General features: G+C 45.0%; 1 protein-coding gene across 2 annotated transcripts in view; it reads left to right on the top strand.

The window, feature by feature from the left end:
• Window positions 1-13,737, top strand: part of dapk1 (death-associated protein kinase 1) — a 72,127-nt gene that overhangs the window by 21,705 nt on the left and 36,685 nt on the right. The window contains exons 1-5 of one of the 2 annotated variants that reach the window (XM_087849515.1): window positions 3,628-3,755; window positions 3,962-4,183; window positions 8,792-8,930; window positions 11,632-11,761; window positions 13,689-13,737. In XM_087849515.1, coding sequence (XP_087705641.1) covers window positions 3,628-3,755; window positions 3,962-4,183; window positions 8,792-8,930; window positions 11,632-11,761; window positions 13,689-13,737 — 668 coding nt within the window. Of the gene's footprint in view, window positions 1-3,627; window positions 3,756-3,961; window positions 4,184-8,791; window positions 8,931-11,631; window positions 11,762-13,688 lie in introns of those variants that run through there. The other variant, XM_087849516.1, reaches the window with a different exon arrangement.

Below are 13,737 nucleotides of genomic sequence, written 5' to 3'. Positions count from 1 at the left end.
CATATCTGATGTTTCTTTTGATACAAAGAAGCAACTTGTTCCTGCAACATTTCTGGATTATGGAGATACGAATGCTTCTGCTCGATGTCTTGGAGCGGTTGATGCCTTCTGCCCTGACTGACCCCTGTGAGCTACACCGTCAGGTGGCACGGCTCGCTTTGGCCAATCAGAGGACGTCTCGTTTATACAGGTTTATATATAAGGCCGTGCTGGGATTGCTGCGCTCCTGCACGTGCTCCCTGCTTGCAGTGAAACATGCTGCTCGTGTTTCTCTTTCTGTTTATTTGCACAAACTGAACTTGGTAAAAGAGTTTTTGTCTGTTTGGCTGCAGAACGACTGAGAAACGAGTTCATTTCATTATAAATGCTTTTAAATCTAAACAAAGAATCTTTGAGGCCAGCTCCATAACACACAACTGTTTCAGCTAGATTGTGTCATTTTAATTGGATTTAATTGTGTGTGTGTTGTTGTTGCCTGTGTTTAATTGTCTAATTTTTGTAACTGAAATATGCTGCTGCCAGTTTTGAGCAGGCCTCCTTTGGTTTGTGGGATCTTCCTGTTCCTCCTCGGCGACAGCATCGAGCTCGCCTTTGATTAAAAACACGTTTACTGCACAGAATCACCAGGATTGATTGAATATTTGTTCAGTGCTTTTCTTTGGATGGATATAAACTTCCCGAAGCACCACCAAACGAGCGATTTGGCTGCGATCGATGCCAAACGCTGTACGCGCCACATGCAGCCGGCGCAGCAGTAACGAGGAGCAGCTCCGCTCTGCTGCTGCTCGTGTTTGTGAAACAGAGACAGGGAGGGGGTATGGAGTCTTCTGAACAATGTCTTTTGTTGGCAGCAAACTTCCAAAATTGTTGTTTTTCCAATTATTTTCCCACTTGGCTTCAGGCCCTGCCGATTGGCCCTTTAGAGCCACGGCTGTTACGGGTCACATCGGGGTCGCGGATCCTGCCTTCAAGCTCGTCTGCAGCTGGCGGTCTCACACTGATGCACACGAACTGGGTCAGTCACACTGTGGGGTGAGGATGTGCAGGAGACGCAGAGAGCTGAATTACTGATTCCTGACGACTCGGTTGGCAGGGCTCAGGGAGTCGGATGACTCTCACTTTATTGCCCATTTTTTTGGCCGGAGCAGAGGAGACGTTTGCCAGATATCGTCTCTGTTGGAAGTCTGTGTGAAAATCTTGCTGTGGAAATAAAAAAAAGAGGCAGAATGTGGCACTCTCTCATTTTCGCTCACTCTTCTTTCTCTCACCCCCTACTCCCTTGTACTCTTCCTCCCTCCGTGGGCGTTCGGTACACTAAGTGCTTCGTGATTGCCGGGGCCGTGAGGAGGCGTGAACAGCCCTCAGCCAAGTGTCCCTGCTTCCCCGAGTGGTTTTTCTGGCGCTGCTTTGGTCGAGTGGCAGAGGAGTCAGCAGTCTGATCAACCACAGCGCTGCGTGGCAACACGATGGTGCGATTTCCATAACAGCCTCTGTGTTGTTGATACATGGAATAATCATCACAGCAAAATGTCACGCAGGCTCGCCACATCTGGGAGAAGTGCTCACGTGTGCCCTTCAGGAACCAGGATGTGTGCGGGGAACAGCAGCATTGTTTTTGCTGCAGCCTGTCAACGGCAAATAATAAAGATGGGCTTGAAGGGGGGAAACATCTGGGCAGATGTGGTGACGGAGGAACTTCAGTTTGAGTTTGTCGCCTCTCTCAGAGGATAAAATTTGCTTATTATCTGTTACGTGGCGACTAGGGCTGCCACAATTAGTCGACTAGTCACGATTACATCGACTATCAAAATCGTCGACGACTGATTTAATAGTCGACGCGTCGTTTGAAGCTTTGTAAGATCACAAAAGACGCAGGAATAAGTAGTAGGATTTAAGAGTGTAATAACGGACTGAAACAGAAGATGGCAGCACTGCATGTACAAGGATGCCAGCTGCCGTTAAACCCCGAAGAAGAAGAAACTGTGTCCCAGAATTCATAGCGCAGCCCAGCTCAGTTTCCAACAATGGCGGCAGCTAGTTAGTTTTAATATTACTCTTATTATTCTTTCTGGGTCACAGAATAAACGTTTAACATATTTTCAGGCGAGAATGTAGCTGTGTAAACCTCAAATATCTGCTCAGTTTATCAAGACACCACATATTTTCAAAAGCGCTCTAACGTTTTCGGAGACGTCTGTTAGCCACTAGCTCGATAGCTAGCCGGGGGCTAGGCTCACTAGAGCCGTGAGAACACCGGACTCCTAATCGTTTTCAAACCCACCGCCGTCTTTCGCTACTCAGGTTAAACATGATATATAAGTCACTTAGATAACTTAAAAATGTTATTGTTTGGCTTTTTTTTAGTATTTTATTTGTTCCTGAGTAAATCGGTTTGGCTGAGATTAAAGTTATAGTTTTTACACAGCTGAATAAACATCAAGCAGACAGCTGATTATCAGAAGTGTGAGATGTTCGAGAATTTACTCCGGTGTCCTGTTATATTTTAGATAGCAAGGAGTTTATTAAACTTCACCGAAACAATCTGCAAATTTCATTAAAATTTAATAAACTATCATCTTGTCTTTATTTTTAGTTAGCACATACCTTAAACACTTAAAGCTGTAAGCTAATGATAGTTATATAAGAGCAGATGCTGCTGGTGCAATAAGCTGTATGTTTTATGTCCAGTGGATGATGATCTGATTAGTCGACTATCAAAATAATCGTTTGTGGCAGCCCTAGTGGCGACTACACTATGTCAGGAGACAAAGTTACACACCAACGGTTGGTGAAGTCGTTGTGGTGTCACTCACTTTGTAAAGCATCGTCAGTGTTTCGATAACAAGCCGACTGTGAAGCTCAGCGTCACTGAGCATGCTCCGATTGACTGCAAAGCGCTGCGTTCAGGGCCCAGGTTAGAGTGACCGTCCACGGATTTATCATCGAAATCTTTAATTCTTTTTAAAAATAAAACATTTCTGGGCAGATTTATAGTCGATTTATGGGCTTTTTTTCTACATAAGAGCAGTTAAAACTTTCCCAATTGATCCGTGGGTTCTTCCGCAGCCTGTGTGTTTATCACATAACATAATAGAACAACAACCACACGCCTCTAATGTGTGATGGGTAAAAAACATACAGATCTTTTCATTTTCATCGGCCCAGTTTGGATACACTGCATAGAGTATTTGCAGTTCATTATTGTTGAGGTGCACGTCTGGTTTCAGAGTAAGAGTTTAAAGTTTGACTAAGTCTGGATGTTTATCGGCTCTGTGGACGAGGTGCTGACGCTGAGAGCTGTGCTGCTTTTTGCACACTGTTCCTGAGCTGGTTACGAGGGGCCGCTGAAGGTGGAGGAAGGTGTGCCTTTGCACTCTGTGCACAAGTCTTTTATTAAAGATATGGGAGCGTTCTGCATCAGAGACCAAGGCCATGAGAAATAACCCGACTGCACCCGTGCAGGTTGTCGCCGTGTTGCGCTGACGTGAGTGTGAGCATGCACGCTGCTGTCTTTATTCCTGCGTTGCTATTTCAGCTTCAGCCGTGATTCATCCAGCACTTATTAATTAAAGCTGTTCCTGATCACCAGTTTGCTTCTCATAATCCCTCCCACTCCCTTTGGCTCAGATGTCTGTGTTTACCATATTGACAGTGATGCATATATGCAGCCTGAAGTCTGTTTTTAAGGTCGCTGAGCAGCCGAGGTTCCTTTCAGCTCGCTGCTACACATCTTTGTGTATTTCTCATTTTCTCAGGTTTGTTCTGAATGATTTCTCTGCCCTTTCAGCTACAGTCATCATATCGCTCCATATGTTCTATCTTAGGTCTCTGCTACAGTAGCTTTGTATTCACACTTCAGAATAATCCTTCTGTCTATCACCTGTCTCAGACTTCATCCTCTGTCTGAAATAAGCTGTTGTAGTGTTTGCTGAGCGCTCTCTGTGTTCCCTCCCGTCTGCAGCGGTCAGTTTGCTGTGGTCAGAAGATGCAGACACAGGACTACAGGTGTGGAGTTCGCCGCCAAATTCATCAAGAAACGGCGCAGCAAGTCGAGCCGACGAGGGGTGACGCGGGAGGACATCGAGCGCGAGGTGAACATCCTGAAAGAGATCCAGCACCCGAACGTCATCGCGCTGCACGAAGTCTTTGAAAACAAGGCCGAGGTCATCCTGATCCTGGAGCTGTGAGTGGCTGTTTGTCTTCTTTTTGTCAAAAAAAAATGTGTAAAATACATTTAAAACCACAAAAAGTCCAAAAACATCAATAAAGTAAAAAAATAAAGAAGATTCGGCGTCATAACAATTCAAATCAGTCCAAGTGAAACACACGAAGAGCAGATCGAAGGGATTCATTCATCAGAAGTTTAAAGCATTTAAAAAAAGCCAAACACGTCTTCAAACAGACGACAGATAAAAACCGTGACAGTAACTGTATCCCACCAGTTAAACCAGTTTTACGCGCTTACTTCAAACATCAGCAGTGTTTGTATTCCAACTATGCACCATTATTCAGCCTAAACGCGGCGCCTCAATAATAAGGTCACCGCGCTGCAGACAGTCGCCCGATGGCATTCCTGTGCGCTGATCGCATCTGAAATAAAGGCACCGTGTTTGTTGTGGTTCGCCACGACCTCGTCTCCACGTCGATAGTAAGCGGGCAGACCGCGTAACTATAGCAACAAATAATCTCTTTTCCATGTTGTTTATCTCTGTTGTTGATATTCTTTAGGCTGTTAAAGATGTTAGAAAATGTTAATAACAGCAGGAGGAGAAGTAGCTGTTGTTTAGTTTTTCCTCGTTCCCAAAACAGGAAACAGGAAGCCTCTCTGCTCCTGATTGGACTGTTCATGGGCTGTGAAATTACAGGTTCAGCAGTAAAATCAGTGAAAAACTCTCATTAGCATATAATCAGTTCACTGAGAACATTCATGGATTTAAAAATAGTGACGCCTCGGTTCATGTTCAAATCCTCCACCTTAAGTAGTCGTTTATCTCTGAGGCCTTTTTAAGTCTAAGCTCAGAAGTTTATAAGAAGTTTCTAAGAAGTCGCATCTTTAAACCTTTAAACCACGTTTGCCCTCCAGTCATTCTAAAGACCTCCACCTCTGCTCCATCCATCGATCCTCTACCTCCATCACACACAGTATCCCACATGTTCACTGCTCACTTCCACAGCATTGTTTATTTTCACTACATAATGAAGCGTTGTTAACCTCATAAAGGACAAATATGGAAAATTCCTGCTTTTTTCTTTGTGTTGTTGAAGTGCAGATATTGTGAGTCTTTCAGAGGAAGTGGAGGTCTGTTATCTGTTAGGGGTGGGGGGAAAAATGGATACTGTGTAGTATGGTGATATTTTGTTTCTAATAATGTATGGATACAGGGACAGCAGAAATCGATATTTTGTTACAAAAAAGGTTTTTGTGCTCTGACTTCAGAGCATGTTGATCCTTTTTCTGAGCAAGAATCCTGACATTCCTTCACTGTCCAAATGTGTTTAACTTGTTTTTGGCAGCAATAAACATGACAGTTTACTTATTTTAATTTAAGACATGTTTTATTTTAATTAAGTTTAAAACTTTTTCATTTAATGTAAAATTATATTTTGTTTTAATTTACTTTCAAATTCTTCAGTTGCTGAAGGGGCTGCATAGTTTTCATAAACTGCATAGTTCAGAATAGCTATAATTGTACCAGATGGTTGATTCAGTTAAGTTGGACTAGACTGTAATACAAACCGTTCAGTTTGTCAACAATCAAACTGAAATGAGAGAAAGACTGAGTGTGAGACTTTGATATTAGAGAAAATGAATATTGATAAAGTTTACCTTTATGTTCAGAATCTGAATATCGCAAAATATTTTAAAAAATTGCAATAATATCGTATCGTGGGATGTATGGTGATTCCCACCTCTATTATCTGTGGGTGTTATTAACGAGTGAGTGAAGCAGGAGACGTTTCTGTCCTCGAGCTTCCTCTGTTGGGTGTTGCAGCTCGAACTTCGAGTTCAGAGGAGACCCTGGAGAAACACACCAGCCTCCCACAGAAGCCTCCATAAGTGATGGACTGATGGAGTATAGCGTTTACATACAAGCCAAATATTTCAGCAGGAAACACTTAAGTTTCCCTGAAGTCTTCGATCCGTCTCGTTTTCATGACGCACTTTGATCCGCTGACGGTGACGAGGTCTGTCAGTGTTCAGGTTGCCGTGTCAACACGGCGCATGCTGCTGATAGAGGATCAAATGTGAACCAGGAAGTTTGTTTTAAATGCTTAAATCTTACACAAGAGCTTGAAGCTCCTGGATTGGCTGGTTTGATGTCTGAGGTGCTGCTGACAGGTGTGGCTGCTTTCTGGATCTGCTAACGTGTGATTTCTACATCATGTTCTTCTCTGGACTTGGAATGAACCTCTGATCTGTTGTGGGTCAGAACCAGCCCCCGGTGCAAACCACAGGCGATATAAAAGACCGATGAAGCCACTGTGACACCGCCCACTTTCTGCATGGTTAGCGCCACAGTCGTAACGTCAGGCACAGAATCCGTTAAACACCCAGCAGGAGCCCCGTTTAGTGACGTGGGAGAAGCTGTCCATAGAGACCAACACCTCCTTTGTCCCAGGCGTGATTTTTAATGCAGGCAGATTTTAAAGGCGTTCGCTTCAGTTTTCAGCTTCAAAAATGGGTTTTAACACAACTCGATGATTATTGGAAGGTTTTAAAGTCGCGACACGTTATTTGCAAAACCACCGTTTTTAAAGCGTTCCAGCAGCCGCAGATATTCACCTTCCTCCTGATGTATGTCACAGTCAGTAAAGCGACACGTTCAGACGAAGCGCTGAGATTGTGCAGACGCGGCACACAAATCGTGTTCAGTGATGATGAAATATTGTCGTTGTGTGTTGAAGTGTATTGATGTCCCGGCGGCAGTTTTTATTCCACAGGAGTCGTCTGTTTGTGCAGACGACTCCTGTGGAATAAAAAACAGCTGATGTCGGTACAGTTTGGTGATTATAGTCAAAGTCGGCTCGTGCAGCGAAATCGAAGAGACGAGATGTCGTGTTTTGTTGATTCTGGGTCTCTTTTGTGTCTTTGCGTTGCTGTCGTGGTAAATACAGCCACGATAACGACGCACAGCTACGAGCTGCAGAGACGTGACAGAGCTGGTGTGTGTGTGTGTGTGTGTGTGTGTGTGTGTGTGTGTGTGTGTGTGTGTGTGTGTGTGCGTCCTGTGAACCACTGAAGCAGATGATGAGGTAAAGAGTGGGTGGAGCTGTGCAGCTGGTCTGGTGTTCCCCCTCGAACGGGTGGAGTGTGTGTGTGTGTGTGTGTGTGTGTGTGAGAGAGTATTTGTGTATTTGTTGGTTTCTATTTCAGGATAAATAACTGTGGTCATTTTGTTTTTCTACAACAAAGTAAACACAACTTATCAAAGTAAAAGGATTTCTAACAATCAACAGAAAAGAATAGAAAACAGAATCTTTATTGTCACTGTTACAAGAACAATGAGGTGCATTTGCTACTATAATAAATAATAAATACAGTTTAAAGTGGGAGGAATGTTGGTTGCATTAAAGTATGAATAAACATACAGTTCATAAATGAAGTGTGATGTCCATGAGTGCTGGCAGTGCAGTTATCCTCCAATCAGGGTGGAGGTAGGGCGTGTTTGTCTGTTTGTCTTTGACCTGATGGAGTTGTAACGTTTACCCGGGGGAGGGAAAAGTGAGTGTCCAGGGTGTGAGGGGTCTTTGATGATGAAGTCTGCCAGGATAAATGTTTCTGAGGGGGGTTAGTGAGGTGCCTCTGCTGCCTCTTGTCCTCCACAGTGCAGCAGTCGAACCTGAGTGTGCAGCAGTCAGAAGGTCAGAAAGCTCTCGATGGTGGAGCGGTAGAAGTTCACGAGCAGTCTCTGACGCAGCTTCCTGAGAAAGTTCAGCTTTGTTGTGCTTTTCCTACCTTGCAGTGAATAAATGTGAGGAGCTGGAACTAGACTTACCCGCACCCCAACTCGTTTTCATATCTTAGTGAGGACATGTCATTGACATGTTTTCCCTGCTCACTATAACCATCAAAAATGAATGTTAACCCTAACCATAACCTAATCGTAACCCTGAGACTAAAACCACATTTTGAGTCTGAAAAATACTGTCGGACTCATGAGGACTCACAAGTATAGTAGCAATATGTGGGCCCCACAGAGATGTCTAAACAGGTACACACACACTCTCTTTATAGTTTTATCTCACCGTGACGGAGACGAATCTCCGTCCTCTCCCTGTTCAGAGCTTTCCTCTGTTTCATCCTCACGTCTCTCTTTGCTCTTCCTCACTGTGAAGAATAAAATATGTAAGAAGTTTTGAATCTCAACATCTTTGTGTTCAATGAGCTCATATGAAGTAAAGTCAGTCGGGTTTTTAGCAGGTTGGTGAGATAAGCTGCAGAGTCTTATTTTATTTATTTAAAGAGTGTAATTGCAGTGTTGGCCGGTGTTATTTCTTCCTTCATGCTCGTCTTTGAACTTGAACATTTGAAGCTGTTTGTTGAAATGCAGACAGGAAATGGTGCACCATTGTTAAATAACCCAACAGGTCGTTTTTATTGAAGGGTTTCATTGACGTAAAGCGGTTTTGTGCAAACAGCGCTCCTCTGGATGTGTAAATCGGTCGCTGCTAAAGCATCAGGATGATTAGATTACATCAGCTGAGCTGTGTTAATCTGGGATTTGTTGCTGGCTTTGATCTCAGAGATCTCACTTTCTCCCCCTCCCCGTCCTTCTTTCACCTCGCCCAGGGTGGCTGGAGGCGAGCTCTTCGACTTCCTGGCAGAGAAGGAGTCCCTGAGCGAGGAGGAGGCCACGCAGTTCCTCAAGCAGATCCTGGATGGAGTCCACTACCTGCACTCCAAGCGGATCGCTCACTTCGACCTCAAGGTACATCTGCAGCTAAACAGAGTCCGGCGTGCGTGTGTGTGCGTGTGTGTTTACATATCTTTGTGGGGACCAGAAATCAGAAGTATACTCGTGGGGTCCAACAGCCCTTTTGGGGACAAGTGCGTCCCCACGAGTTCAAAGAGAGTCAAAATGTGGTTTCAGTGTCAGGGTTACAGTTGGGCTACGGCTAGCAGCTAGCATGATGTCAATGAAGTGTCCCCACAAAGGTATAAAAACAAAGTGTGTGTGTGTGTGTGTGTGTGTGTTGTACCCACTGATAAAAAAGATAAAGTAAAAGCTGTGCGATAGTTCACATTAATAACACGCAGGGCTGAGGATGTTGTGCACTCACAATGAAAAAGATCTAAAAACAATCGATTAATCGAGTCATTCGTGACTCTGTCAGTCTGTCCGTGTCTCCTACAGCTTGTCCAGGTTTTTCCAGATCTTGGCTCATTGCTGTGTCGGAAAATATATGTATGCTTCAACATGATTTCCACTTCCTGCCTCTACACTGTGAGGCTGTCCAGTGAAACAGAAGGAGATTCGCCAAATGTTCAAACATAAAGAGAAAATTGACGATGAAAACGGATCCGTTCATGTTTAGTTTGGATAAAAACGACTGAAACCATCATTAACATTTAGAGTATAAATAAAACTGTACATATAAAAACCAAAAAGGAGCCCTGAGAAACTCACTCAGACACAAACCACGTGTCTGAGTGAGCGCGCCATGCAAATACACTTTCTTACATGAACTAACTGGCTGTGTGATGTTTAATAGTTTGATTGTCTCGGTTTTCCAGGGATTCGTCTCATTAATGTCCTTAAACACGAGAACCAAACGTCTGTCACGGTTTTCTAAGAACACTTTGGGAGATGACGCTCGTGTGTTTGTGTCGCAGTGAAACCTTCGGAGTGTCCTGCTCCTGACCGTCAGCTGACGGGAGCGCTGATGTAACGATACGGTGGCGTCTGTTTGACCACTCTGGTTTCTCTCTGTGTCTCTGGGCTCAGAGTCATGACTAATCTGTTGTTTAAGGTCTCTGTTGTTAGTGTGGACAGTTTTCCAGAGGGCAGAGGTCAGGAAGCAGTCGGCACATCGTGTTTCCTCCCTGCTGGACGAGCTCTGTCCAGTGTCTTTGTTTGTGTCTCGTCATTATCATTGATCACTCCTGGTGTCCTCATACATCACAGTTTGGGACACGCTGGCCTCAGACCTGCAGGTAATGATGACCTCTGACCTCAGCTGCTCGTGATGCCGGAGCTTTTACCGAGCACGCAGCCTCCGCTCCGCCGTTATTCACCGCTCAGCTTCAGACTTCATTTAATATACTTGACTTACTGATCCCACTAAAAACTACACGTCAGGTGTCTTTTATATTTCCACCCGTATTCTGGTCATGTGACGCCTTATAAGATGTTTTGTGAGTTTAGTTGGAGGCTGTTTACGCTGCTTTTATAAGAAAATGCAAATGTTTTCTTTTCCAATCAGCTGTTAGAGACAGTAACGTGACCTGTGAGTGCGCTCGGTGCGTCTGCTCGCAGCCACAGATGCTGCGTGCACTCGTGTGATTTGCATAATCATTCAGGTCATAATCATTTAGAGTCACCTGCGCTTTTACTGGAAAGTATATGAAATGAAAACTCGGCTCTGTCTGTTTACCGGTCGTGTATCTGTGTTTGCGTTCGCCGCCTTGCTCCTGGTTGAAGGTGTCCACATGATGCAGACGGAGACCTGGAACAGCTTGTGACCCACACTGGATCATCTTCCTTCACTCCAGCATGAACATGAGCATAAACATCGCTGTTAGTGGAGCAGAGAACAGAGCGGGCGAGCTGTTGTCAGTGCTGCCCACAGCCAATCTGCTCCTGTTCCTCCCCGGACTGAATCCCAGGCTCGTAATCGTGCTGAAAGAGACCTGAAGGGGACGCAGGCTCATCTAAAGCTCGTCTTTGGCTTTCTATCCTTTCTCCCACTTCCTCGAGAGGTTTCCACTCATTTGCATGGGATTTCCATCCCTGATGAGCCTGCTTCCTGCCAGACTCTTCCTGCGTGCTCCTGCCTCCTCCTCTATTTGCACACACAGGACACGCTGTGTTTCCTGCACACGTCTGCTCGAATGTTTCTGGACGTCTGAGCTGTTTCTCATTGAAATCACGGCGGACAGATGGACGTGCTTTATGGAAACGTCCCTCCCTCCTCTGTCTAATCGCTTCAGTTTGATTTTTACAGTCGATTCATAACAGTTCCCTGAAAGGTCGATATGAGAGATGATCAGGTGTCAGCAGCTCTGTCTGGACAACAGAGGAACCGCAGAGAGAAAACCTGAACTGTGTGAGAGGAGATAAAAGTTGATGACATGCAGCTGTTGAATGTAAACACATGTGGAGTGAAAGGAGGAGTGTTGTGTGCATCATGGAAAATCACAGGAAGTCCAGAGCTGCACATGTTTGCTCAACAAAGATGGTTTGAAGTAGAGCTGAGTCCATAAGAGAGCCACTGACAGCTGAAGGCTCCGCCTCCCATTTACTGTTAAATACTCACAGTGTCTGTTTGGATAACAGGTTCTCTTTAAGATGAGACCGGCCTGATTATTCAGGAATTATTAGATTATAAATAATAATAAGTCCAGCCTGTGAGTAAGTCTAGGTCCCGTCTGGTTCGGCTGATGAATCTGTTTTCTTTGCTCCTCTGCAGCCGGAGAACATCATGCTGCTGAACCGCTCGGTGCCTCACCCGCGCATCAAGATCATCGACTTTGGACTCGCCCACAAGATCGACTTTGGCAACGATTTTAAAAACATCTTTGGAACTCCAGAGTTTGTAGGTCAGTGTCCCACAGCTGTGCACACTTTGTGTTTCTGACACACACACACACACACACACACACACACACACACACACACACACACACACACACACTCTGCACCACCCTGTTCTCCTGGCTTCATCCCAGAGGTTGCATATTGTGAGAATGGGCGCCAAATGTACCGGAGGGACCGAGAGAGACCTGATAATAGGCCTGCACACACACACACACATATTCTTGTTTTGATATTTTAGTGAGGACATCTCATTGACATAATGCTTTCTCTTGCCACTTGCCCTAACCATGAAAAATGATGCCTCAGCCTAACTATAACCTAATTCTAACCCTGACACTAAAACCACGTTTTGAGTCTGGGGGCGGGCACTTTGTCCTCATAAGTGACTGTTGGTCCCCACAAAGATGTCTAAACCAGTACACACACTCGCAGAGACACCAGTGCCATCTGCCCTCATCTACTCTTCTCTGGGCAGCAGCCAACCCTCCGCCTGGTGCCAGTGCCCACTACCAGCGCGATCCAGGCCAAGACCAGAGCACGTCCCCGCTGCAGCGGGTGTCAGCGGGCAAATGGTGTAAATAAAGATCAGGTGGAAGAAAGCCAAACGATGTGTGGGATAGACGATGCTGGAGAATCCAGTCAGCTGCAAAACATAAACATTCATGCTTTCCATAACATAACATTTTCTTTATTTGTTCTCAGCACTGAAAACAAAAGTGTTGAAGCAGTAAATAAGAATAAAAGCTCAATGTAATAAAATAAGATTCAAAATCAATTAAGTCCTTCTGCAGGTCTCGTCTGAGTTTTAAAATTTCAGTAAAGTCTGAGGCAGAAAAACTGAATCAAAAGTTAAAAGTCAAAGTTTAAACGCTTTTCCCTCCACGGCTGCTCTCGCTGCTCCTGCAGGCTGTTTGTTTCAAATCCAGGATTCTTGAGTCCTGCTCGTCTCTGATCGTCTCGTCTCCGGTATGAAGCGAGCAGATTAAATGGCAGATGGCCGTAAATGTAAATGCCAAGAATAATAATAATGGATTGCATTTATATAGCTGCCATATCGCGCCATCGGCCCCTCTGGCCATCACCAGTAGGTGAAGTGTCTTGCCCAAGGACACAACGACCAGGACAGAGAGCACAAGGATCAAACCGGCGACCTTCTGGCTACAGATGCGCTCTCTCCCCCCCCCCCCCCCTTCCCGAGCCACGGTCTTGCTTTTGCATTTTGCATTCTGGGGTCTCAGTTTTTGCTGGGAACGCAGCGCTCGGCCGCTGCAGGGCGAGCTGGAAAAGGTGAGTGTGTGATACTGACGGCGGCGTGCTGGGGTTGTAAAAGCAACAGGAAGTTGTTGTAGTTCGCCCTGCTGTTCTGGCTCGTTTACCAACACAGTCGGCTGTTAGAGGCGAGGCCCTGATGCACGGCTCATGGAGGAAATTAAGGTAGTTTAGATCCTTTAACACATGATTGCTCCACACAGACGTAATAAAACTCTAACGCAGCGCTGCACCCACATGTAAAAACCACACCGATATAAAGACACTTCTGCAGGTGGGAAACACTGTTCGCTGATTTATTGTCAATAATAAACTAATAAAGGCTGAAAACGTGTTGTTTACAGTCTGGAAGCTTTTGATTGGCCCATAAATCATCCCGTTGATTTTTGTGGATTCTTTCAGGTGAAGTTTTGTTTCAGCACGATTAGAAATGAATTTAGTGATTTGTGTTTGATTATTCACACATTTACAGACAAGTGGAGAGAAAAGAAATCACAGCTTTAGCGGGCGCCATGAAAATCACACCTCTGAAGGAACAAACAAATCAGCACACCTGGCTGAACGCGATCATGCGCTCCAGTAACGCTCAGCAAACTCTGAGAATAATTAGTGTGGAGAAGAAGTCGACCTGAATGCTAACAAGCTTCTGTTTCCTCGCAGCTCCTGAAGTCGTCAACTATGAACCTCTGGGCCTGGAGGCCGACATGTG

Source organism: Neolamprologus brichardi, chromosome 12 (genome assembly GCF_056152115.1).
Source record: "Neolamprologus brichardi isolate AB-2024 chromosome 12, ASM5615211v1, whole genome shotgun sequence".
Lineage (NCBI taxonomy): Eukaryota > Metazoa > Chordata > Actinopteri > Cichliformes > Cichlidae > Neolamprologus > Neolamprologus brichardi.
This window is presented reverse-complemented; position numbering and strand designations above follow the sequence as displayed.